Source organism: Castor canadensis, chromosome 1, assembly GCF_047511655.1.
Source record: "Castor canadensis chromosome 1, mCasCan1.hap1v2, whole genome shotgun sequence".
In the NCBI taxonomy this organism is placed as follows: Eukaryota; Metazoa; Chordata; class Mammalia; order Rodentia; family Castoridae; genus Castor; species Castor canadensis.
Genome location: NC_133386.1, coordinates 157,407,365 through 157,434,240, shown reverse-complemented (window position 1 = coordinate 157,434,240; position 26,876 = coordinate 157,407,365). Strand labels below are relative to the sequence as shown.

The 26,876-nt window shown below is 37.2% G+C and overlaps 1 protein-coding gene across 5 annotated transcripts in view; it reads right to left on the bottom strand.

Annotated features, from left to right (window-relative positions):
* The window catches only part of Zdhhc13 (zDHHC palmitoyltransferase 13), a 44,667-nt gene extending 27,564 nt beyond the window's left edge, over nucleotides 1-17,103 (bottom strand). Inside the window, exons 1-5 of one of the 5 annotated variants that reach the window (XM_020171282.2) lie at nucleotides 16,986-17,103; nucleotides 6,359-6,504; nucleotides 3,377-3,499; nucleotides 2,082-2,159; nucleotides 723-867 (exon numbers count right to left, since the gene is read on the bottom strand). In XM_020171282.2, the coding sequence (XP_020026871.2) occupies nucleotides 723-867; nucleotides 2,082-2,159; nucleotides 3,377-3,499; nucleotides 6,359-6,504; nucleotides 16,986-17,012 (519 nt within the window). In that variant the 5' untranslated portion in view covers nucleotides 17,013-17,103. The other 4 variants (XM_074042819.1, XM_074042816.1, XM_074042818.1 and 1 more) reach the window with 4 other exon arrangements.
* Between the last annotated feature and the right edge of the window lie 9,773 nt (nucleotides 17,104-26,876).

Here is a 26,876-nt window from a genome sequence, read left to right as displayed (position 1 = left end):
TTGGAGGAACAAAACTTGGGAAGGACTCCAAGGACAACCAGAAAGGTCTTCTCCTTATGAGAAGAACTTCTCTTTCCTAATTGAAGTCCAGGAGGTTATAATCATTTTACTTTAATTGGCTAAGTCATTCCAACAGTATTTGTGCAAACATGTTTCCACGCCTGTTCCAGGGAAGACTGCTAACACATTTGCTACCAGAAAGCATATTCTAGGAAGGTACAGCTGACAGTGAAACTCCCACTGCTAATAACCTATACTTTAACCTGTGCCTCTTTTAAGAGGTCATTTTTCATGGAATTTAGAGAACAATAAGAAGCACACATTCAATTTGCCCTCCCATTTGGGCTCAAATAATGAAAGCAAATGATGGGTTTATTTAGTGATCTGACTACCATTTTTACATTCAACTGGAAGAAAAACATAGCCTTTGAAGTGATGTTTTTGAAAAAAATCTGCAAATTACTAGGCTCATAAGAAAAACGATCACAGGCTTAAAAGTTTCAGAAACATCTATTATATACTGAGCTAAATAACCTGTCCTTTTCCCTCCAGTGAAGTTGAAAATGCAGTATTTAATAGCTAGTCCTAATATCTGACTAATGTTTGACTATCTGGATATCTATTAACTTCCACTTTAAAAATAAGGACAGACTACAACTAATAATCTTCCCAGTCTTTTCAGATTATAGTATTTGGAGTATAAGATACATTTCAAAACATACCTGTCCCTTTGAGATAAGATATGCTATAATAGGCATGTGTTGAAATAATACTGCTAGATGAATGCTGCTGAATCCCTCTCCATCAATAAGAGTGGGGTCTGCACCATGCTGGAGTAATAATATGACCATAGGTAAATGGCCTTGTCTGTAAATAGAAAAAACCCAAACAAATAAATAAGCAAACAAACAAAAAACCCATATTGTATTCTGTAGAAACAGAAGTCCTGAAGAAAATGGAAAAAAAAAAATCAGGTGAAACTAATATTCTTAAGACATGAGGGATTTGAGCTAGACATAAAGAACATTTCTTAACAGTAAGATTTTGAAACACTTGAGATTTGTACAGATGTCTTTTACGTAGATGCTCCAAACTTAGAACTGTATGCATGGCGCTTTTAAAGGGCAAGTGATAAACTTGATAACCTCCTAATTTAACTTAAACCTTATGCTGCTACTATGTGTAAATAGAAATCTCACATGACTAATAACAACAATGAAAAATTTAAAACCCTTAAGACTTTACTGTTGCTGTTTTAAAAACAAAAAAATGATCATGAACCAGATATGTGTAAGTGTAAAATTCATAGACTGTGGGTATACCATGATACATCAAGAGCCATATATTCTTTTATCCAAATATAATTTATGTCAAGCAAAGTGATGTACTTCAGTAGGTAAATAGGGGATGAAATAGCCCTAGGTTTTCAAAACTCTTGACTATGAAGAGAAGTTTCAACTCCTTGCCTTTGTTCACTTTAGTTTTAAGTTCATGTCAACCTCACCAACCAGAGAGCAGAGTTAAAAAAAATAGCTGTCAAGTATCCAGATTTATCCCTTCAGTGTCCAAGGACCAAAACACATCAGAGAAAAAGGACAGGGACCGAACAACACCAATGTTTTAGTCAATTGGCTTACTCAAAATTTCTTGTTAATCCTGTATCAACTTTCAAAAGAGGTAGCCCATTTAACCCTAAAAGATACAGAGATACAGTTTACATTTATTTTGACAAGGAACTATGCCTTTAAAATATTACTACTAGAAGTTGCCAAGTGGGTATCTAAGACTGAACTGATTGGGTTCACTCAACTGCTTTTATCATATGACCAAATATAAAAGATGTTTATACTACCTATAGAAAACAAGTATAATACTCATATTTGAGCCTGATAATCATAATGAAGACCGGAACTAAATACCATAAACACCCATCCTAGAAACTTTAAAACTGTTAATTTCTTTTTAAGCAAAGGGAAAAACAAGACAAGAAGGCTGTTCAAGTTGTCTGTAACTGGGGTTTACAATACAGTGGCCACCAGTCACATAAGGTTATTTAATTTCAGCATGTAAAGAAACCTTACCTGATGGCCCAGTGAAGAGGAGTTGAATTTAAATCTCCACCCAACTGATCTACAACAGCACCTTTTGAAATATAAAACCTGTTAAAAGCAGACACAAGTGAAAACATGATTTGAAATTTAAAATTTGTATTGAGAAACAGAACACTAATTTTTTTCTTAGTAATAAATGTGTTATAAAATAGAAATTATAACAAGTCTCTCTGAAGGACCTAGATCTACAGAAGTCTCAAAAGTTTATACAGCAATAACAGACAAGTCCCTGGTAAAACATTTTTGGCATGTAAGTAATTATTCCTACTATAATTAGCATTCCATTACAACTCACATACCAAATACAAGATAACTACTCTGCAAATTCAAACTACCACAGTACTCTTGAAAGAGTTTATAGTCAAAAGGTTTGAGATTAGACAAATATTCTACTTAACTTGGAAGAAGGACAAAATTATATAACTTTTAGTAGTCCAAAATTAGAATTACCATGTAATAATGTAAAACAGTAATTGAAATTCTTTTAGACATTAGACATTTTCAATGTTTTGTTCTGTCTTTTGGGAGCACAGACAAAATGCACTGTGTAAGGTGAGCCTATAATGTAATGAAAATGACTTAGGAGTTAGTTTCACTATTTCAAAGCTATGTTTCATACATATATTACTAAACTATATACCTATGCCAGGAATTTGTCTGTGAATATAACTGTGTATTAGCACACTTTCAATCTTACTAAATTTTCATTTTTAAAGCCTCAAGGATTTTAAATATATAATCTTATAATATAAAACATACACACACCTTACATAAACATAAAACAAAAGAATAGGTAGTCAGTAAGGCTTTATGAAAGGGAAATATTTTATACAATTCAATACACGTTGACCTAAAACTATATTCCATATTTAATTTTAAAAAAGTATAATTCCCTATCTCTTCCTGCTGGCATTATAATGCAAAAAATTTCAATGTTTCTTCTAAAACTAGATGAAACTTCTATCCTGAGAAACTTTGTCATGTTACGCTTTTCCTTTTCAAAACAATGGTCACTTTCACTTCATAGCCTTTATCATTATCTGAGCCCCTTTGGTTATTCTCCAATTTCCCTTTCTGGACTAATGAGGATCCTGTACCCTCTTTAACTCTACAGCAATCAATGTGTGTGGCAGAGAAGTTTCAGGTATTCATTTATAACAGAACATTACAGGTAGTTCAATACTCAGACTTGAAGAGAAAAAGACAAATGAAAGAAAGGTCAAGAATTACAAACAAACAATTAACACACATATATCCAATCTTACCTTACAAGTTCTAGTCTGTTATTAATAGCAGCCCAATGAAGAAGTGACACATTTTCTTTGTCTGGTTGCCTGACATCATATCCTGCTTCTACCAACTCTTTACATCGTTCAAAAATCCCATATCTCAAATAAGAAAGGCATAATTACTATCATTAAAATAATATAACATTACCAAAAGTTTTTCCTTTGATCATGTTTTTTTTTTTAATCCAAATTATCTTTCTGACAACACAGAAATATAATATACTGTAGAGAGTTGGTTCCAGGATTCCTTTTGATTAACAAATTCTGTTGTTTCAAAATAGTGTATTTGCTTGTATACAACTATGTACATCTTTTAAATCATCTCCAGATTACTTCAAGAATCTAATACAACACAAACGCTAGGTAAACAGCTGTCATACTGTATTGTTTACGTAATAATGACAAAATAAAAGTCTATACCTGTTCAATACAGGTACAATTTTTTTTCAAAATATTTTTGATCCAAGGCTGATTGAAACTATAGTTGTTTGAATCTGTGATGTAGAATTCACAGACACACAGGGTTAGCTACAATTAACAAAGACATATACAAAAGGGACATAGTATAAAGCCAAACAAAAGTAAACTTAAGGTGCTTACTGATCAGTTCTATCCATTTGGGAGTTGAGTTTGATTTTATTAAGTAAATGTTAATACTCACACTTGCCTTCCTTTAATAAATTTCACTGGGCCCTCCACTATGTGCCAAGAACATATGGTACTGATTCCTGACTACAATCTTATCTCTGTGAATAAAACCAGACCTATGCAATAACCTCACAATGTGAGGAAAAAGACTTAAAAGCAAACTTGGAATGGGATGGATTTAACAACAAAATATGGACATGACATAGGTCTGGCAGAGGAAAGGAATGATGACTCCTTCCTGGAAGAGATGAAATATGACATATAAGCTCTATTTTACAGGCTGATAAAAGAAGGTAAGGCATTTGGACAGAGGGAATAACATGTATAAAAACCTGTGACGTGAAATACTCCATGGATGTCCAGAGAAACAAGTCAGCAATGCTGAAGCATAATGCAATAGAGAGGGAAGGGCAAGAGATGTCATACAAGATAGACAAAGACCACGGGGGCCTTCTAGGCCATGCTGTGAAGTTTAGATTTTATCTGGTTCAATGGGAAACCAATAAAAGGTCAAAAAGAGGAAAATGCCTAGGCTTGGAGTTGTAAGAAAGACTACATTAGTGGCAGTATGGAGCTTCCTCAGACCAAGGTGAGACTAGAGATTGAACTTCGATGGTTAGAGAGGTACCTTTTAAAAATGCTTTATTAATTTTTAAAATCATTCACTCACAACATTTCCTTTCAACAGAAACTAATTTACATGAGACCTTTTAGCAGTATCTTTGAAAGTTACTTATATTTAAAAGTACTTAAAAGTTTCCGTAGGCCCTCAGGGTCAAAAATCAAACCATATGGCCGAATTGTCTTCCATTTTTCATACTGTTAAATGAGAATAATTTCTGCCTGATTAAAAATGTGCATGTGTGTCCTTTTGGTATTTTTTAAAAGGCTAAGATACCTGTTTGACAATGCTAAGCAAAAATACTAGTAGGAGTAAATCTTTGATACTGGCACAACATAAATTTATACTTTCCATCTTTTAAATGTTAACTTTTAACATTTTACTGGAAAAGAAACAGTCCCTTTATTTGTGAAACATAAGAGTCCACATTAAATAAATTTTGGTGGTTTAGAAAAGATATACACACATATGTAAACATACACATCCCAGTTCTTTTACCTTTCCAACTATCTAGACATCTCTCCTCAACCACTTGAGAAGGTTCAAGATCTACTGGAAATTTTAAGAGAGATATAGATTTTTACTGAGATTCTCTGTAAATATAGCTTAGTTTCTAATACTTATCATGATGGCCCTTTACTGGAAACATTTAGATGTTTCCATTCTAATTAAAACAAATATTGACCTTAAAGATGCTCTCATTTTCATATAAATATAATATAAACAATATCAAATAACACTTACCTAAAGTAGTGTTTCCCAGGGCCCTTAAAGTTCATGTAAATTGACAATTAGAATACTCAAATAATTGTTAATATTTTTAACAAAATAAACATTATCAATATTAAGGCCAAACAGGCTAATTAGTCACCAAACATCTTTGCTTTTGACAGAAATGACATCAAGTTAGTGTGGTAACGCTAGCTCTTTTCATGCTGACTTGGATAGTCATAATTACATTTGGTGAGAAATCTGATAGACAGATTTATACTTGATTAGAAAAGCAGATGACTAAGGTAATCTGATGGGACAAAATATTTCAAAGTATATTCAATGGCAAGAGGTGAGACATCTGCTAATTATTACCAAGATCCATATGGGTAAAAATGATGGAAAGAATTGACTTAACAAGTACCCACAAATAGTGATATTAAGGAGAAATTTAAAAAATGTACTTTTATTTTCAGAGCAGGCAAAAAAAGTCCCACTGTATGTTTCAAGTGGTCAAAGAATGCATCCCCACCATACTACCTTTCTTCCAGGGTACCCAGCACAAGAACACAAGAAGTACTCACAGAATTTTAAAACACCTACAAATATGAGCTGATATTTTCCATTCCATCCATATATTTAGGTTGATGTACATTTAAAATTTAAATTCAGAGTTTTTTTTGTGTCATTCTAAATTATTTATTCATTCAGCAAACATTTAGAGAGCATCAACAGAAGAAAGGAACTGTGCAAAAGCCCTGGGGTTACAACGACAAAGAAGACATGCTTCTACTAACAAGTTGCCCACAATCTAATGAGAAAGCACAAACAGCTAAGATACACTTTAGTGAGTGCTCAGATTTTGGTATGACAAACATACATAATTAATGAATTACTACAATGAAGTACCATGCATTGCAATACATTATTACAGCTCAACAGCACATAAGGATAAACAAAGCATTTGGAAGACTTACTGAGTAGCTTTGACAATGTCGCAGTTACTAGTGTCCTCTACAAGAGGAAGAACTTCTCTTGCCTTGGCAAGCTCTTTGTTTTCATGTGCACAGATGCCATGTCGACCAAATTCTCGAGGGTGGGGGCCATGGCTGTGATTCCTGCACTGAAGAGTGACAGCAACGTGACAAAGCATGTAAGAGAATTAACATCACCTTTGATCACATAATGAAGTATTTGCTACTATAAACAGTATCTCTATTTATATATTAGAATTGTCCTAGGGATTTTCTTTATCTTAGTTGTCTATTAGAAAAGATGTCTAATATTTAAAAAATCCAAATGACACACTTTGCCATAAAACAAGTCATCTGAAAAGGCATAAATATACCTTGTTACTTGTAGTGAGTGGCGATTCATGGCTACTGGCACTGTAGGAGACTTGTGGTGGGCACACCCTGAGGATATTCCCCTCCACCACCCCGTTCCCCAATGAAACAGGCTCTTGTATTATCCCTTCCTCTTGAATATAGGCATAACCTATATTCATGACATTATACTACCAAAGGCTGTCTTAGGAGATTCTTTTACTGGTCTGGAGAAATCAGCTGCTGTGAAATAAAAAGGCCACATGGGCAGGAACTGAGTGAAAAGTGCCCGCAGGTGAGAGCCAGCAAGAAAACAGAGACCTTGATAAAAACATTCACAAAGGATCGACTTCTGCCAATAACAGCATGAGCTAAAAGAGAACCCTAAGCTCCAGCATGGAAGAGAGCTGAGCCTTGAAGTCAGCCTTCTGAGACCCTGGGCCAAGGACCTAGCCAGTGCCCTGACCCTTGACCAACAGAAACTATGAGGTAACAAATAAATGTTTTAAACCATTAATCTGTGGTAATTACTTATGCAGTGACAGACTGCCTAATACAGAAGTGACCTCAGGATTCAGACAGATTGAAAAGAATCACTGTCAAGAGAGTCCTATCAACTGAATTAGCAAATGTTACAGGAGCAAACAGCAAGATAAACCTTTTTTTCTTAAAACAGTCTTATCTTAGATTTGCAAGATTCAAAAAAGATTTGAGGGTTTCTAATTTCAAAAACTGCGCTTAGATCTTAGCAGAAATGCAAAATAGGACTCTCCACCATAGTTTTATTTTTTTTTTAAAGCCCACAAAATCTTAGTTTAACATCAATTACCCATTCTGTGGATTATGAGTGTAATTTGTTTTTCCTTTCTATTACCATAGTCTTTTGGGTATTTTACCACATCTAGGGCAGACAATTTAGATCAGCAATTCTAACACTTGTCAAAAACCTTGTTAAAATATTTGGTGGACAAGCAGGCTAGAGGAGGGGCTAAAATCCTCAGCACAAAAGAGGTTCACTGAATCTCTCTTAGCCCCCTAAAACAAATATCAAGCTTTATTTAAGAAAGGGATTCTGGAGCTAAAGATGTGAGATGCTTAGTCTGTCAAACTTTCTTAAAAGCACAAGGATATCAAATGTACCTATTACTTAAATCTATTCTAAATAAAATCTTTTAAAAAACAGATTCTAAAGTGTAACTCTAAGTATGGCAAGAACCCAATACATTTGCATAATAACCAGTCTAACTGATCTCCTGAACTATTCCAATTCCCAAGCAGGAGTAGATTTAAGCTAAAGCATTCAACTTCGATAAATGTATTATATTGCTTTCTCTACAGAAATGACACTACGGTTCATTGTAAATTCCTGTATTGTTATTAAGCAAATTAATAGGTACTTACCTATAATTCAAAAAGCTGGTTTTTAAAATAACAAATACACAAGAACTCACATGTTTAAAACACTTTCTTTGGGAGATGGCTATTCCAATGACACTACCTTGAAATGTTAGAATTTCTTTTCTGAAACAGTTCTTAGAGATAGATGAAAAAACTATTGTTTTTAAATTCTTAAATATATTATACCATATATAGAAGTCTATAAAACATATATGTACATATATGGATTTCTTCTTTTGTAGAATATAAAAACTAATATGAACCCCATAAAACTATCACCAAGGCCAAGAAGCAGCACTTTTAGCACCCTGGAAGACAGTAACTAACACATGTGCTATACAATACCACCACCTCACGTTCCTAAATTTTTTGCTTCCCTCATTGTTTTATTCTTATGTATGCAACCCTAAAAGTATAGTTGTTTTACATTTTTAATCTTTACATGAGAATTAATACATATATCCTTTATAATTTGTTTTGCTTAATATTAGATATATATACTTCATCCATATTGTTGTTAAAAGCTACAATTAGTCCATTATCTTTGCTGTATAATGTTACAAAATATTAGCATACCAAAATTTGTTTATTTTGTTGTGGTTAGATATTTGGATTGTTCTCAACTTTGGGCCAATAATAAATAATATTGCTATGAGTATTCTTAGACATGTATCTAGGTATATATGTATAAACAATGGTCAAGACCATACAGGTAGAAGAGGAACCATTGGCTTTTAACGGATGCTTAACCCTTCTTAAAATGGTAGAACCAATTAAACTTCTTCCAGTGGGTACAGGAACTTTTGTGCCTCCAATCCTTATCAACACTTAGTATCATCAAAGTGCTGTTTTATGGGATTTCTGTTTTGATTCTTGAAAAATACACTAATAGATTCGGATTTTTTTGTCAACTATTTATAAGATCAAACAGGGCTTTCTACTTCTGTATATAATGGAAGAGCCAGAATTGAACTCTTGCTGTCTTATCCAAAAGAGAGAAAGAGAGAGAGAGAGAAATGGACAAAACATCTGAAATAAACTATCCAGACTGTGGACAATAGAAAAGTAAGACTGTAATCACCAAGAAAAGAAACGAAAAAAAGGTGAGTTTCACCACAGTCCCAGGATTTCGGAGGAAAACACTGTTTTGTTTTAGTGTTTTAGCCTCACTAAATTGAAAAGACAGAAATTAGAGATTGAAGAGGCTGAAATGGCTGGAAGTTTGGGAACAGATTTCAAGAGAGAAGCAAGATAAACGGAAAAAGTAGGCTTCAAAAATATGCCAGGAATGTATATAGTGGAGACTCTAAAAGGCTAGGCAAAAAAATGGGGATTTGTAAGCTGGAACAATTACCAGAACTTACACAGTGGGAAGATGTCTAAACTCTGACCAGTCAGAATGGAGAGTTTCTGATGACCTACTGGGCTATTCGGTAGAGACCTCGGAAGGCCACACCTTAGTATGGGGCTGAACTACACTCGGACAGGCTTCCAAGGACTCAAAGTGAACAGTAATAACATAACTGTCCAACATAATATCCAACACTCGCTAAAGAAATGCAAATGTGACATACTCAAACTTGCATTTACAATGGCCACCCTTCAATCCAAGACTCACTAAATAGGCCCAAAACCAAATGTGATCCATAACCACAACCAGACCTTGAAATGATAAAGATGACAAAATTAGGAGAAAAAAACCCATTGAAATAGCTATTATAACTATGCGCATACATTTAAAGGAAATAACAAAATGAGCAGAGAAATTAAAGATATAACAAAAGATGTGATTAGAATATCTACAGATAAAAAGCAACCTCTGAAATGAAAATACCAGATGAGATTCACAGCAAATAGATAGCACAAAAGAAAAAAAAAATCATTGATTTTGAAGATAGTAACAAAAAGTATCCAAAATGAAGTACAGAAAGGAAAAGACTGAACATGTATAATTGGAGTTCCAGAAGAGGAGGGAGGAATTTTTTTAGTATTTGAAGATATAATAGCTAAAGTCTTCCAAATTTGGTGAAAATCAGGAATTTGCAGCTACTTAGAAACTCAATGAACCCAAGCAGGAAGAACCAAAAATCCTATACCCAAGCATATTGTCATTAACTCACTAAAAAGCAGAAATCTTAAAAGCAACCTGAAGGAAAAAAGATACATAATATTCAAAGAAATAAAAAATGAGTTCAGCTTTAGAAGTAATACAACCAGAAGATAATAACATGACTACTAAACAATTGAAAGAAAAAAATGTAAACCGTTTTTGAAGATGGAGGTAAAATAAAAACTTTTTCAGATAAACAAAAGCTGAGAAAGTTGCCAGCAGACCCATACCAGAAGAAATGATAAAAGAAGTTCTTAAAGCTAAAGGAAAACAACACCACATGGGAATCTGGATCAAAATAAGGGGATAGAAGGCCAGTATGTGGGAGAACATTTTGTGTGCAAAAAAGACCTTTTCTCACTTTAAAAGTTTCTTGATGATAGGGAAGTGGAGGTACATTGTTACAAGAAATGCTATAATAATATTTTAAGATCAGTTAAAGGTGCATATGTTAACCAAGAGCAACTTCTAAGGAAACAGAACAAAGTTAGTATAATATGTGATATGACAACTGTAAAGAAAAAATAAAATATATTTAAAATACTCAATATTTTAAAAGTCAAGGAAAGCTAAAGACATGGTTTAAAAGTAAAAGGCTGGAAAAAGAAATTCTATGAAAAAAACAATACCGCAAACCATGCAGAAACATTAAGCATAAGGAATATAGTAGCCATATTAAGAAATGACAAAGTAGATACCAGCACAGAAATATTAACAGGGATAAAGAGAGACATTTCATAATATTAAAGAAGCTGATTCATTAATAAGACAAACAACATTAAATGTGTTTATACTTAAAAGGAGCCTTAAAATTCATGAAGCAAAAGCTGGTGGAGCAGAAGAGAGAAACAGAAAGATTCACAAGGATAGCTGGAGATTTCAACACTTCTCTTACTCCACAGAAAACTACCAAGGATAAACAAAAGGCTGGGAACCAGAACAGGATAAGACTTTAACGAGTTACTATCCACCAACCTGGCCAATTGTCAGTATAACAGATGTATAGTATCTCTTACCATAGTCTTAATTTGGATATACCTAATGGCATGAGGCTGAGCATCTTTGTATCTTCTTTGGTGAAGTTCGTATTCAAGTCTTTGCCCATTTTTCAGTTGTGCTGTTTGTTTCCTTACTGTTAAGTTTTAAGAGTTCTTTGTATTTTCTAGACATAAATCCTTTGTAAGATATGTGATTTGCAAATATTTTCTCCTGGTCTGTAGTTTAACAAAACTCACACAGCAGAAGTTTTAATTTTGATAAAGTCCAATTAGTCAGTTTGATTGTGGTTTTAGTGTCACTTCTAAGAACTGCTGTCTTGGGATCACAATTTCTGTTCATAGAGGAAAGTTCTCCCTCAGAGTATCAGGTGCCTGTGCTGCCAGGAGATCCCTTTCCTGCTCCTTAAGTGGAACTAGGTGGCTTCTCATGGAATTCTGCCTGCATGGATTCTCACTTCCAGGACTCAAGTCCACACGAGGGGCAAACAAGATGGGGGGAAAGGTACATTAGCTTCTGGTCTTCTTTAATCTATTTGCTACTATTTACTTTTCAGAATACTTAAAAGAGCTGCTAATCTGCATTCTGTACAGGCTTCATAGCTCCATTCAGTGGGAGACAAGGTGATGTGTGCTTACTCCATCTTACCCAGAACCAGAACCACAAATGCTCTTTTGAATAGGTAAGATCTGATTATTTGATTTATCTGGTAAATAACCAAACATGCAGAGTCACACACAGCTAAAAATAAACATGTGGTTAGTTACATTAAAATGTAAATAAGAATATTACTTTAGGATTCTTTTAAAATCACAATAATTATAATCATATTCAACTGGAACAAACCAAAAGGTTAAAGAAAGTAGATGAACTGTAACTCACATTTCTAGGGTCAAAAAGTAACAGAAGTAAAAAGTATAGGTAAGATTAACAGAGAAATAAGTCTTTCTTTATATAAAACTTAATTATTTAGATGGAAATTTCAAATTATAAATGATACATAATATTTTTAAAGATCTAGCAATACAGACTGAACTAAATAAAGGTTTGTTTAATAACCTGGACTCTTTCCCTTCAATATTGTTCCAACTGAGTTTGGTGTACCCTTCGTCATTTTATTTATTTGTATCTGTATCTATAGTTTCTCTCTGATGAACTGTGGATAAATACAGATATATCTACACATACATACAAATACATATACACATGATTTTATACTATATACACATAATTTTTAAATTATTATCTTCTTATATTTACTTAAGAACAAAGACCACAGTATTCATATTATTCTTCAACTTGCTTTTCTTACCTAACAATATATCATGTACAGCCTTGCAGGTAAGTAATAGTTTAATATTATTACACTGTATGGGTTTAGCATAATTTATTTGACCATTCTCCTACTGTTAGAGATGGAGGTTGATTGCAACCTTTCAATTCTATAAATAATCCTACAATTAACACCCTGACATTCTAGTTGTATAGGACTGATTTTCAAACTAGGACCATTGAGTTAAAAAAAAATGTGACTTTTAAATATAAATAGATATCAACCAAATACCTTCCCCAATTCACACCTTCACTAGCTGAGTATGTAAGTGTTTTTTCCCCTACAAACCTTCTAGAACCAAATATAATCAGTCTTTTTTACAATCTGGTCAATCTGATGGCTAAAACATGTCATCATGCTTTTTATTTGCTCACCCCTAGTTCCTAATTCATTTGAGTGCTTTGTTTTGTTGTTATATATATTGAATCTCTTTGTTGGACTGCCTCTTCACAGCTCATTTTTATAGCAGATTATATATATCTTTCCTTTCTATTTGTAAGTTAGGAAGATTAACCCTTTATTTGTTATCACAGAAAACTGTAGTTAAAATTTTGCTGCTTTTTAGAATGCCTTAAGGTATTAAAAATAATGATTTCATTTTTCATGTATAAAATTGAGGCTTCTACATTTTCAACATATAGAAATAGTCATAATTAAGTGTTTATTCATTTATTTATGATGTACAGAATGTCTATCCTTCAGGAGCTTAACTGTAATGAGGGAGATACATCAGAGATGCACAGAGCAAAGTGAAAATAGAAGGCAATTTATGATAAAAGAGCAAAAACAGGTGATAAGAGACCAGAGAACAGGAGATACCTCCTGTCAGCAAACTCACAAGAGTTTTCATTCATCATTCAGGGAAATGTAAAGAACAACTACTATGTACTAATCACAGTACTAAGTGATTAAGGATAAAAGATGATCAAGGCACAATTTCTGCCACAATTCATTCATCCATCAGATATTTACTAAATGCTTACAATGTGGCAGGCACACTTCCAGACACAGGATAAGACAATCTGGCACAACAGACAAGATTCCTGGTTTTCAAGGAGCTTCTATTTTCTTCCCCATCCTCAGAACCTAGGATGGGGATCCTAGGCTACTCCTTAGGCCTTGGATTGAAGAATGATAGGACTTCAAGTGACAGTAACCAAACAAGATCACTATCATGACTAGATCACCTGAATAGCTATGAAAAAAAAAATCACTGTATTAGAAGCTCTAAGACCTGGACTCTGCTGCTATCCTGCAGTGGATCTTGGAAAATAATATTTCTGAATCTCAATTTTATGGGAAACATAAAAAGACTACACTGGATCAATGGTTCTTAAGTCTTTTAAATGTCATGGCCCTGTTTGAAAATGTTATTAAAATTAAGGTCTCTCTACTCAAAGAATGTGCATATACAAACTAGGTTTTGCATAGAATTTCAAGATGTTATCCTATGTACCAGTTTAAGAGTCTCTGAACTAGGTAATTCATTAAAATCTTTCAACTCCAAGTACTCTCTGATTCATTTTCCTTCCTAGACCCAACTAGGATTCCAGGCCACATGTTTTTGTTGACTTCTAATTAAGACACATAGGGAGATGAAGGTGGGAAGGAAGGAGATACTAAGAAAGAGACACATAGCTAGCTGAATAGTCTCTTCTTCGGTGGGGAAAAAGAAGCAGAACAAGATATGAAAATCATGTTAGAGACGTATGGATAATCTGTTATGATTTTTACAACAGAGCTTCCAAATTCCTCACTACTTCTCCTCAAAAGGTAGGAGTCTAAGTTCCTTCTTGACTCTAAACTCTGTGGCCACTTCACTAACGAAATATTGCAGAAGTGATATCGTGCCAGTTTGCAAGCCTATGCCTTAGAAATCAGCAGCTTCCTCTTCCTGAATCTTGAGATGCTTTTGCTTCTTCTTCCTTTTTTTAGAACCTAGCCACCATGCTGTACAGAAGCTTAGGCCACATGTAGGTGTCCCTACTGAAAATCAGCATTAATTGCCAGACCTGTGAATGAAGACACCACTACATGGTACCAGACCCAGCTACTGAGTCACCCCCAGTTTATGGGTCTTTCTAGCTGAGGCTTTCTGGTGGAGCAGAAACAAACCAACCCTACACCAGCCTGTCCAAATTCCTGAAGAACAGAGTGCATAAGTATGACAACAGCTGCTTTACATCACTATATTTTGGGGTTGCTTATTACACCACAATAGAAAACAACACCATCTTTAAGCTATAAGAGACAGTACAATATTTATGGTTTGGAAATATCATGAATCAAATTATTGTTAAAATAATAAATAAGTACTGTTCGCACTACAATGGACATTAATTTAAGAGAAAACCAAGATCTAGAGAGGGTTATACTCTGATGAGGGTCACTATCCTGCTGATTATCAAGTTAAACAGAGAGAAAGAGAAAAAAAAAAAACAACAGATAGCATTAATTAGTACCAGAGTTGTTTCTAAGTTCACTCACTAGACACCAGTGCTAGGCCCTGTTCTAAATGCTAGGCACAAGGCAGCAAAAATCCAAACCCCCATAGTGCTTACATTCAGTGGAAGGGAAAGAGACCACTGACAGGATCAATGAGTATGTTAAATGAAGCCATGGAGTGTTGCTGGAAGTAGTGATGATGCGAAGAGCTTGCAATTTTAAGCAAGGGGAGGGGGGTTGTCACAGGATGCCATACTGAAGTGGCATTTGTGTGCAGACCTTAAAGAGGTGGTGGATACACAAAGAAAGAGCATTCTGGGCAGAGCAAACAGTACAGTATGGCTGGGTTTCACTGAGCAATCAAGAAAGTAGTAAAAGATGAGGTCAGAATGGAAACTAGGAAGCAGATTGTATACTCAAATTCTGACAAAAACCCATCAGTAATGAACTTGGACTCACAAGAACCAAATTCAAAAAGGACTTTTTTTCATCTAGAATGGCACCTAACTGTTAATAGACATTCAAAACACAACTCCTAAATTAATGAAATCTTGGCTCCATCTGAGCCAAAGATTTAGCTGCTCTTTGACTTGCTGCAAGTGACACTAATGTTTTTGAGCCTCAGTTCTCAGCCATAAAATTAGAATAGTCATCCCTTCCCGACCCATAGGTTCATAGTAAGAAGACAGGGAAGTATTTTGAAAACTGGAAAGTAACATATATAGGTAAGGTCTTCACAAGATAACTGAAAATCAGTTTGCAATAGCAATTATTATTAACAACAATCTTTCTACCCTGATCCACGAACTTCAACCTCCAAATCATTCTCTCTCTTCATATACCATGGAACTGGGGCATGGTTATCTGCCCTTCAACATGAAGGAGTGAACTTTACACCCTTGCAGGTGTTTATACATGAGTGGTAGTAATTAAGACATGATAGTTACACCTACCAACTTTTCTTTGAGGATGTCTGAGAAAAAAAAAAGACATAGTTTCTATGCAATCATTCTATACCCTTTTGTAAAATCCAGTTGCCCCGCAAACCATTTTTATTACTTTCAGAGTGCAAGAACCTCAATAAGAACATCTCAACATTTTCCCCACACATGTTCTTTACTTAAACCTACTCCAGACTGTTCAAAGAAGGGAAAGTGGAAAGCACCAGGAACATTTTCAAGATTGGAATTTTTTTTTGAGTCTTCCTAATCCAATCATCTCAAATTACTTGAAAAATCTACCTCCTACGTCATTCCAAGTGGAGATAACTTCAGTTTTCTAATCTGTAAATGGGGATTTCTTTTTCTTAAGGATAATTCAATTCTGAAATAAAATGATGCATATAAAAGAATCTGGCATATGCTAAACACTCACTAAATCTGGCTGAAATCTGGAAACAATTTATTTAACAAATACTAAGAGGACATCTATAACATGACAGTCAGTACTCTAGGAGCTGGGAAAGGATAAAATTCTGGTTTTCCTGGATCTAACATCTACCTCCAGTAACTTCCCCTTACGAGCTCCCCGTATTCTCCGGAACTACATATAGGTTTTGGTAATGGGAGCCTCCTCTACAGAACAGCGTGGGATTTTGCAGATGGCTATCATGAACCTCTCTTTCTACTTCCCTTTTCTCCACCATATTCAAATAGTCTTAATTCTTTCGAGGAGTAAGCAAGGATATGGAAACAAGAGCTAAAATAGGGTTGGGTGGAGCAAAGGCGTGTCCCAAGGCATCTGAGCCGAAAAACCAATCAACAGAACAGCTCAGACTCCTGGCCAAGGTCAAGACCGGCCCGGCGGTCCAACTCAGGTGTGTCACCGACACCTCTCGGTCGCCCCAGAGAGATTTCCCAACATCATTCTCGTTGTTTCCAACCTCCCGCCTCCCCGACCCAGGCCCCTCCGCTCCCGGCGGCTGCTCACCGACTGCCTCACATCCACGCCCTCCTTCTTCCCACAGCCGCAGTCAGCCACCGCCCGGCCGCACTCACCTGCGAGCCCAGCCCCAGCCCCTCCATCTCTTCCGGCACCCACAGCCGCAGAAGCTCCTCGGCAAAGTGGCTGCCACAAGCCCGCTCGCCAGCCCGCCCGCCAGCCCGCCAGGGCCGCCTCTTCTCCCACTTCCTGCTCCAGACCCCGCCTCCGCCACCGCGGTCGCAGCTCGCGCTCTGGGCAGTCAATCAGTCTCAGAGGGCCAATCCCCGTCATTGCCAGGCTTGGGGGGCGGGACTTTCTCGCATACCCGCCCCAGTCCACCTCGGCTGTTCTCTCTCCCAGCCCCACCTCCAGCCCAAGACTGCTCCCTTTCTCAAGCTGTCCAGCTGCCCCAGGTGTCCATAAACGTATAGTATCTGGCTGTTATTCCAATGCCAGCCACCATGTATTGAGAACGAACCTGGACCGGGCTACTTAACAGCTAGATGTCCTTGTGAAAATGTCTTGCTTTAACCTCAATCTCTTCTTCTGTGAAATGGGAAAAATAGGGCATCTACTTCATGGAATTGTATGGAGGATTAAATGAGAAAAAGCATGTCCAACTCTTCAGTCAGTCATATGAAAAAGATCCCTATCTTAGAGCTAGAATAGATGTTAACGATGAAAATATTTGCTGTTCTTCAATACTGTGGTCTTGGGCAAGTCTCTTCTACCATCTGGGGCACTGTTTCTGTATAGAAATATACAGAATATATGTGAGTTCCACTCCACAGGCTTGAGGGGGAATTGGGCAAGTCTTCCTCCCCAATCACTTTTTCTAAACTGTATGAAGGAGTCAGTATTTAAGTCCTGTACAGCTTGATGAGCTGTGAAGCCAGTGTAAGTTTTGGTTCCTGCCTTTAGGAGGAGCTCTTTCTCAGAGCCCAGAAAACATTGGGGCTTTTCTAGATCAGCATTTAACACAGTGCTTTGAAATTATTACTTATTGTGCCAGCCAGATTAAGATCTTTATAAGCTAATTTGAAAAAAGAATTGAGTATGGGATGGTGGTGCATCTCTATAATTCCAGCACTTGGAAGGCTAAAGCAGGAAGATTGAAAGTTTAAGGCCAACCTGGGCTACATAGCAAGACCTGTTTCAAAAAACTGCAAAAAATTGAAAATGTTGTGACTCCTTTATCTAATAAAAGTAATGCTAAACCATTTCCTTGTGAAAATGTCTTGCTTTAACCTCAATCTCTTCAGAAATCCAGCAAAGTACTGAGTTTTCCCATGAAAATACTTAATATAATAAAATTATAAATTTATTGTTATTGTTTTAGTGGTCCTACCCATTGGACACACCAGCCCTAGGTTACTCCAAAAGCCTGTGGATAGGTGAACCATAATGTATCCACCTCCGAACTCCTGGTGCCCAACACAGCACTGAGATATGAAAATACTCAAACGTGGATGGGTGGATGTACAGATGTGTCATCATCTTTGTGATGCAAAGAAGGACAAACTGAGTGACAAATAGAAGTGTAAGCAACTTCTTGAAGAGTCAGGGGAAAAAGCAATTAATTTGGACAGGGTATGATGAAACATTGGGCAAGGTTTCAAATTGGATAGGATTCTTGGGTGTGGTGATTCCCTGTACTTAATCAGAGCTCTGCTTATTGATTGCTTAGTATATGTTAGCAACAGTGCCATGAGATAGGCATTATTTTTCCATCTACCGGAAGAACAAACAGGTTCACATGGATTCCATAAACTCAAGTCATTCAGCTGGTGAGTTGTAGAGAGAGGATTCAAAGCCAGTTCTCTTGCTAAGTGCTTTGGCCAAAGTACTTTGGTTCTTTCATCCTCAAGGATTTGTTTAGAAGGTGTTATTGAACTTGAGAGAGGCTTGAGATCTACTATTTCAATGCTTTCACATTGATATCCTAACATTTTGGAAGATTCCAGATCAAATAAATCCTAACATCCCTTTCCATCATTTTTTTTTTTTGATAGTACAAGAGATTGAACTTGGGGCCTTGAGCTTGCTAGGCAAGTGCTCTACCACTTAAATCACACTACTAGCTCCCAATACTCCACTCCTGAGCCAGGTTCCTAATTCCCCTCTGCTCATTTGTTTTATGTCTCCAACCAGCTACTTCAGGTTTGGATAAGCATACCATATCTAATGGCTCTATGAAAGTAAACCTACTGATGCCTCTAAGTGCAGCTATTACTTCTTACCTTTGGAAACACCTTTGGCTTGTAGACATGCCCCAAAAGAATTAGCATGATTGTATAGCTCCTGAAGCTGACTGAGTCCTAGCTCCAGCATTTAGTAGTTTGTGTTGGAGAGTTGCTAAATCTCTCTGTGTTTCAGTTTCTCATCTATAAAAATAGGACAATAACAGTACTTACTTTCCAGTGGTATTGATAAAATGAAATGAGGTAATATATGTAAGGTACTTAGAGGACAGTCTGGTACAGTCTAGGTACTGTATGTAGGTTAGCTACCATCAAGTTATTGTCATTATTATTATTATTTATTCCTCTGGAATGGGTTTCAGGCAGAATATTGAATGGACCAGTTGAGTAGTGTCATGCATAGGGACAAGGATAGAGATGGAGCAGACCTGGTTTCTAGTTCAAGCTTTGCATCACTTTCCTGTGTATATTAGTTTTCCAGGGCTCCCATAACAAAGAAGTAGTGGCCCAACCATGGGAAAGTTATTTATCTCCATCCTGAAAGCTAGAAGCCTGAGATCAAGGTGTTGGCAGAGTTGCCTTCTTCTGAGGGTTCTCTCCTTGGCTTGTTGATGGTTAGATTATCCCTTTGTTATCACACGGTCTCCCCCTGTGCATTTAACTGCATCCTATTTCTTCTTCTTGTAAGGACACCAATTCGATTGGATTAAAATTCACTCTGACTTCATTTTAACTCTCTAGTAGATCCTTGGTATCGCAGGTATATGTTTCCAAAGAGACTGCCATTGAGGAAAACCCTCGAGTGCTCAGGGTGCACAGAATTCAGTGCTGTTCTGCAGATGCTTAATTCATTTTTCCACGATACTGCCCAAATTCCACTAAAGACATGCTGCCTTTCAACAAATCTAAACTTTTCACTTTTTCAGTTCAATTAAGCACATTATGTGCCCTTTTGGCTTGAGAGGATTGCCTTAATTTTTAACCTGGTTTTTGGGCATCATTTGCTTTGGAGGAGACAGATTTTCACAAAATTAAGAACAGGGAAACAGCAGATCACATGATGACTTAAACACTATTGATGATAATATGTGACTGACTAAGAGCTTCTCCACATCCACTAAGCTGCATAATGTGAGTGTGGGAATTTACAATTTTTGCTTTTGAAATATCTTTTGATTTTCAAACATTTCTTCTCATTCTTTGACTGTACTTTGTCTAAACTGTGTGCAATAAATCTGAGAATAAGGCAGGCTTACTGTATTATCTTTCTAAGGAGCCTGTATTCAAATATAGTCACATTCTGAACCACTAGCGGTTAGGATTTCAACACACAAATTGGTGTTGGGTGGGTTGCAGAGAGAATTCTATTCATAGCACTGTGTGACCCTGAGCAAATCACTTCCTTTTTCTGTAACAGTTTCCTCATTTGTAAAACAGAGGTGAAAGTGGAAGCTGGGAACACTATTTCTAGGGTCCCTCTCAATTTTGATCATATCATTTTCCCAGCTGAGACTAAGCACATATTCTCTCTCTCTCTCTCTCTCTCTCTCTCTCTCTCTCTCTCTCTCTCTCTCTCTCTCTCCCTCTCTATCACCCAGTACTTTTTAATCTCTTTTAGGTGATACTACTGTCATTCTGCAAACATACTAAGTTCCTACTATGTGCCAGACACTATTCAGCATTGGGAATCCGATATTGAGCAAGATGGCAAGACCAGTTTCCTGCCTTCTGGTGCTTACTGTCCTAGTCAAATGGGCTTCCCAGTATTCACCTCTCATAGCCAGCCTTGTAGTTCTTGAGTAGATCCTCTTTCTTCTCCTTGGCCATGGGCTACTGGTATATAGCCATCTTTTTTGCTCCCATCATGCTTTGCACAAAGCACGTGGTGAAGGCTAAAGAAAAATGTCCAAACAAATGAACAAATAAATGATTTCACCTGAAAAAACTGTAAGATGACATCAAAGGTGGCTCAGATCCATTAATAATGCTAAGAAGTTCTGATTCCACAATTTTTAACAATTCTTGGATCTAAAAATTTCACATTAGGGTTTGCTAATCCCCACTATCATCATATGGATGACAACTAACTTTGTTCTCATTAAACTTTTCATTTTGGCCTCATTTCCTCCACATCCCTGGAAAGGGTAGGAAAATATTTTGAACTGTGGGCTTATGGTTGTAATTATTTCAATGGTGGTAACAAAATGATCCTGTGGAATGTCAACAAACAAAATTTAAGAAAGAAAACCTCCACATATATATCTGCAGAGAACTTTTCCCAAATACCAGTTAGGAAATCTAACTTGGTACTCTGTGGTACCAAGCTGTAGGGCTGGGTGGGGAATGAATGCTTGTTGTCTTTCAGGCAACAAATGTTTGCTGAGATCCTGATATGTCACTAATACAGGCTTAGCACAGGGTTAAAGTGGTGGACAACACAGTCTCTGCTTCTAGAAGACACTTAAATATCCCTTCCTTGGGAAGGACTTCTAGGACTCCTAGACCAGCTTAAGACACCCAGTTAAGTACCCCCATAGCACCCGCTAATGCTCCAATCATAGCCTCCATGGAACATTCTGGCTTTTTTGCATTCACATCTAGAACATCAATCTTATTATCTGCATATCATAAGCAGTTCTATGAGCACAAATCTCTGGATGCATTCCTAGCACACAACACAGTAGAGGACCCATGAGGGTTGCTCAATTGTTGAGCAAGTAAACAACCATACCTCATTTATAGGTAGCACAGTTCCTAACATAGGCTCATGGTTCAAAAATCTTGATCTGCATTAAAGAATCCCATCTTTGGCTTTGTATTGCTTGCAAAACACTTTTGTTCCCACTTAGGTTGAGATTCACAAAAGCCCAGTGAACTAGGCAGAGCAAACATTAGCATCCTAGTTTTTGGACTGTGGCTTTGGAAGTATAAGCAACTGTGAAATAGCATCAGGCTAGAGAATGTTGGAGAGGTGAGGCCAAGAACATCCCATTCAAAGGCAATGCTGATTCCTTGCTGTGAGTTCATCAATACAGTAACTGGCAAGAATTAAGTTCAGAGACCAGAAACTGACTACAAGTGCAGAGCCTTTAAAATTTCACACAAGTCCTTCTTAAAAAGTGTTTTTAGATACACACCTTGTTGGGAGAATCAAGGTGCGACGTGGATTGCATGTCATTGTGAGCCATTGCAGAGGCTCACTTTCTGCCTCATCCTGGCAAAAAGACTTTGCCACTTTGTGCCTCCATTATAGATGCTCTCATCTATAATATGGGAATAGTAATAGTATCCACTTCATAGAGAATTAAATCAAAGAATATATATAATAATGTAATGCATACATTAAGTGCTGTTGTAGATGTTGGCTGTTACTAGGTACAAAGGCAGCTGAGAAAAACAGAAATCTTTGAGAAAATTCTGCCTTAATATTGATCATGAACCCAGCTCTGGGATATTCATGGCTACAGGAAATTTTACAGTTTTTACAAATTAAAATTTATTCCTAGTTGTTTTTTTTTCTTCCTAACTTTAAAATTCCAGGCTGGTGGAGTGGCTCAAGTGGCAGAGCACCTGCTTGCAAGCATGAGGCTGAGTTCAAACCCCAGTTTCGCCACCCTCCCAATTTTTGTAGCCATTTAAAAGAACTTAATGACTTCAATGTCCTTCCAGTTTGTAACATAGTATTTCTATTGCCAGCTTTTTCTAAGTATCTGAAAAAAATACCTTCAGGGACACTCCTAGTTTTTTGTTTGTTTGTGTGGGGTTTTTTTTGGGTGGAACTGGGGTTTGAACTCATGTCATTGTGCTTGCAAAGCAGGCACTCTACTGCTTGAACTACAGTTCCAGTTCATTTTGCTCTGGTTACAGCCTGCATACAGTACATACTGGGAACAAAGAAGAACTGCAATTGACGCCAGCTGTAACCCACACATCTCCAGTCCTGGAAGATTCCAGTATTAAACTTCAAGAAAGAAATTTTCCAAATTTTTGTCTTCTTCTTTTTTTTTTTTTGCTTTTTTACTGTTTTTAGTATTTTGTTTATCTTTGAAAATCTTTTATACTTTAATTTTCATTCCACTACTTACCTTTATCTAATTTTATTTTTTGTTGGGATTGGGGTTTGAACTCAGGACTTCAAGCTTGCAAAGCAGGCACTCTACCACTTGAGCTATATTTTGCTCTGGTTATTTTGGAGATGGGGTCTCATGAACTGTTTGCCTGGGCTGGCCTGAAATTCAACCCTCCTGATCTCAGCCTCCCAAATAGATTACAGGTGTGAGCCACCAGTGCCCAGCTTGTTTTTTATTTTTATTTTTTATTTTATTTTATTTATTTTTTGAGACAAGGTCTCACTATGTAGCCCAGTCTGGCCTTGACTGGGAACCTCCTGTCTCAACCTCCCCAAATACTGGAATTGTAGATGTGTACCGTTGTGCCTGGCTATACTTTTTCCTCTTTTTCTTTTTCTTTTGTGATACTGGGATCCAAACTCAGGGTCTCATGCTTGCTAGGAAGTAACTTGTACCACTTGAGCTATGCCTCCAGCTTTTTTTTCTTTTGTGGGGAGGGCAATGGGATCTCACATTCATACACAAGCCCACTTGGACTGTAATCCTTCTATTTATGCTTCCCATGTAGCTGGGATGACAGTTGTGCAGCCTTCAGCTTTTTTTATTGGTTGAGACAGGGGTCTCTTGAACTTTCTGCCCTGGCTGGCCTTTAAATGTCATGTCCCCAATCTCTACTTCTCAAGTAGCTAGGATTACAGGTGTGAGCTACCACACCTGGCCTATGTTCCTACTTTTAATTTTTAACTGATGACATTAAATAAGAGTAATTGTTTTTCTTTTTACATCACAACCCTGCCCTGTGCCCAACATTATATACGATGATGAGAAAGACAGTGTTCTCAGCACTGCCTTCCCTAGAGGCCAAAACACTGGTTAGGCCTTTCATTAGCTATTGCTCCAATGACAATGAAAGAGTGGCATCCACGGTAATTGGCCACACTGGCTAGCTGTGGTGCATGATGTTGAGGAATGCCAAAATCTGAGGCCGAATCGGAGAGCTGACATCTCAGTTTCTAAATAAAGTAATTCAATGTTGAGCCTTGGATCGATGATGAAGCATGACAAACTCTGGATTTCCTAAGATGAAGGCACTGGAGTCATTCCCAAGGCCACTGATTCCCCAATGAATCTGATTTCTGGAGATGCCGATTGTAAGCAACGGATAGGTGGGATGGCAGGAGAGGCAGAACACTAAGTTAAAATGATAACATGAAATTAAAGTGAGATTCTGCCATTGAACCTTCTGTGGCTCCCAGTTTGCCTGTTGTGGGTTTCTGCTCTTGTAGGACTTGAATTGAGCATTGAAGCACACTCAGGAGCTAAACAGCAGTCTCTCTCTCTCTCTCTCTCTCTCTCTCTCTCTCTCTCTCTCTCTCTCGTATCTATTCTTTCCAGTCTGTAGAGTGGGGCACTTTCCTTCCCATGGTTCCTCCTTCTCTACAACTTTTCCTTGCATGTGATTATAACAATAGCTTGAATGTGACAGGATTTTGCAGGCCCTGTAACCATGACTTGCTTGTCTGTGGGCATCTTCATTCAGATTCTTTTTTTTTTTTCATTTTTCTTTTATTATTCATATGTGCATACAAGGCTTGGTTCATTTCTCCCCCCTGCCCCCACCCCCTCCCTTACTACCCTCTCCGCCCCCTCCTTCTCCCCCCCACCCCCTCAATACCCAGCAGAAACTATTTTGCCCTTATTTCTAATTTTGTTGTAGAGAGAGTATAAGGAATAATAGGAAGGAACAAGGGTTTTTGCTGGTTGAGATAAGGATAGCTATACAGGGCATTGACTCACATTGATTTCCTGTGCGTGGGTGTTACCTTCTAGGTTAATTCTTTTTTATCTAACCTTTTCTCTAGTACCTGTTCCCCTTTTCCTATTGGCCTCAGTTGCTTTTAAGGTATCTGCTTTAGTTTCTGTGTGTTAAGGGCAACAAATGCTAGCTAATTTTTTAGGTGTCTTACCTATCCTCACCCCTTACTTGTGTGCTCTCGCTTTTATCATGTGCTCAAAGTCCAATCCCCTTGTTGTGTTTGCCCTTGATCTAATGTCCACATATGAGGGAGAACATACGATTTTTGGTCTTTTGGGCCAGGCTAACCTCACTCAGAATGATGTTCTCCAATTCCATCCATTTACCAGCGAATGATAACATTTTGTTCTTCTTCATGACTGCATAGAATTCATTGTGTATAGATACCACATTTTCTTTCTTTTTTTTTTTTTTCATTTTTCTTTTATTATTCATATGTGCATACAAGGCTTGGTTTATTTCTCCCCCCTGCCCCCACCCCCTCCCTTACCACCCACTCCACCCCCTCCCGCTCCCCCCCTCAATACCCAGCAGAAACTATTTTGCCCTTATCTCTAATTTTGTTGTAGAGAGAGTATAAGCAATAATAGGAAGGAACAAGGGGTTTTGCTGGTTGAGATAAGGATAGCTATACAGGGCATTGACTCACATTGATTTCCTGTGCGTGGGTGTTACCTTCTAGGTTAATTCTTTTTAATCTAACCTTTTCTCCAGTTCCTGGTCCCCTTTTCCTATTGGCCTCAGTTGCTTTAAGGTATCTGCTTTAGTTTCTCTGCATTAAGGGCAACAAATGCTAGCTAGTTTTTTAGGTGTCTTACCTATCCTCACCCCTCCCTTGTGTGCTCTCGCTTTTATCATGTGCTCATAGTCCAATCCCCTTGTTGTGTTTGCCCTTGATCTAATGTCCACATATGAGGGAGAACATACGATTTTTGGTCTTTTGAGCCAGGCTAACCTCACTCAGAATGATGTTCTCCAATTCCATCCATTTACCAGCGAATGATAACATTTCGTTCTTCTTCATGGCTGCATAAAATTCCATTGTGTATAGATACCACATTTTCTTAATCCATTCGTCAGTGCTGGGGCATCTTGGCTGTTTCCATAACTTGGCTATTGTGAATAGTGCCGCAATAAACATGGGTGTGCAGGTGCCTCTGGAGTAACAGTCTTTTGGGTATATCCCCAAGAGATACCACATTTTCTTAATCCATTCATCAGTGGTGGGGCATCTTGGCTGTTTCCATAACTTGGCTATTGTGAATAGTGCCGCAATAAACATGGGTGTGCAGGTGCCTCTGGAGTAACCTGTGTCACAGTCTTTTGGATATATCCCCAAGAGTGGTATTACTAGATCAAATGGTAGATCGATGTCTAGCTTTTTAAGTAGCCTCCAAATTTTTTTCCAGAGTGGTTGTACTAGTCTACATTCCCACCAACAGTGTAAGAGGGTTCCTTTTTCCCCGCATCCTCGCCAACACCTATTGTTGGTGGTGTTGCTGATGATGGCTATTCTAACAGGGGTGAGGTTTCATTCAGATTCTTAAAAGAAAGAATTCACTTGATCATTACTGGTTCAATAGCTTAGTTTCCCCCACTTATTTATTTACCTTGCCCACTCAGCTGTGATGGAGTATCTTGCTTTTGCCACCATCTCCAAGGACTTTAGCAAGGACTATAGCTGGAAACAATTCAAGGGAAGGGAGTCTACACTACTTGAAATTTCACGCATTACAGATTAATTCATTCGGAAGGTTATATTAGCTTCCTTGAACTGCTACAGCAAAATACCAAAACTAGTGACTTAAAATAACAGAAATTTATTTACTCATAGTTGTGGAGGCAAACAGTCCTAAATCAAGGTATCAGAAGCTTGAT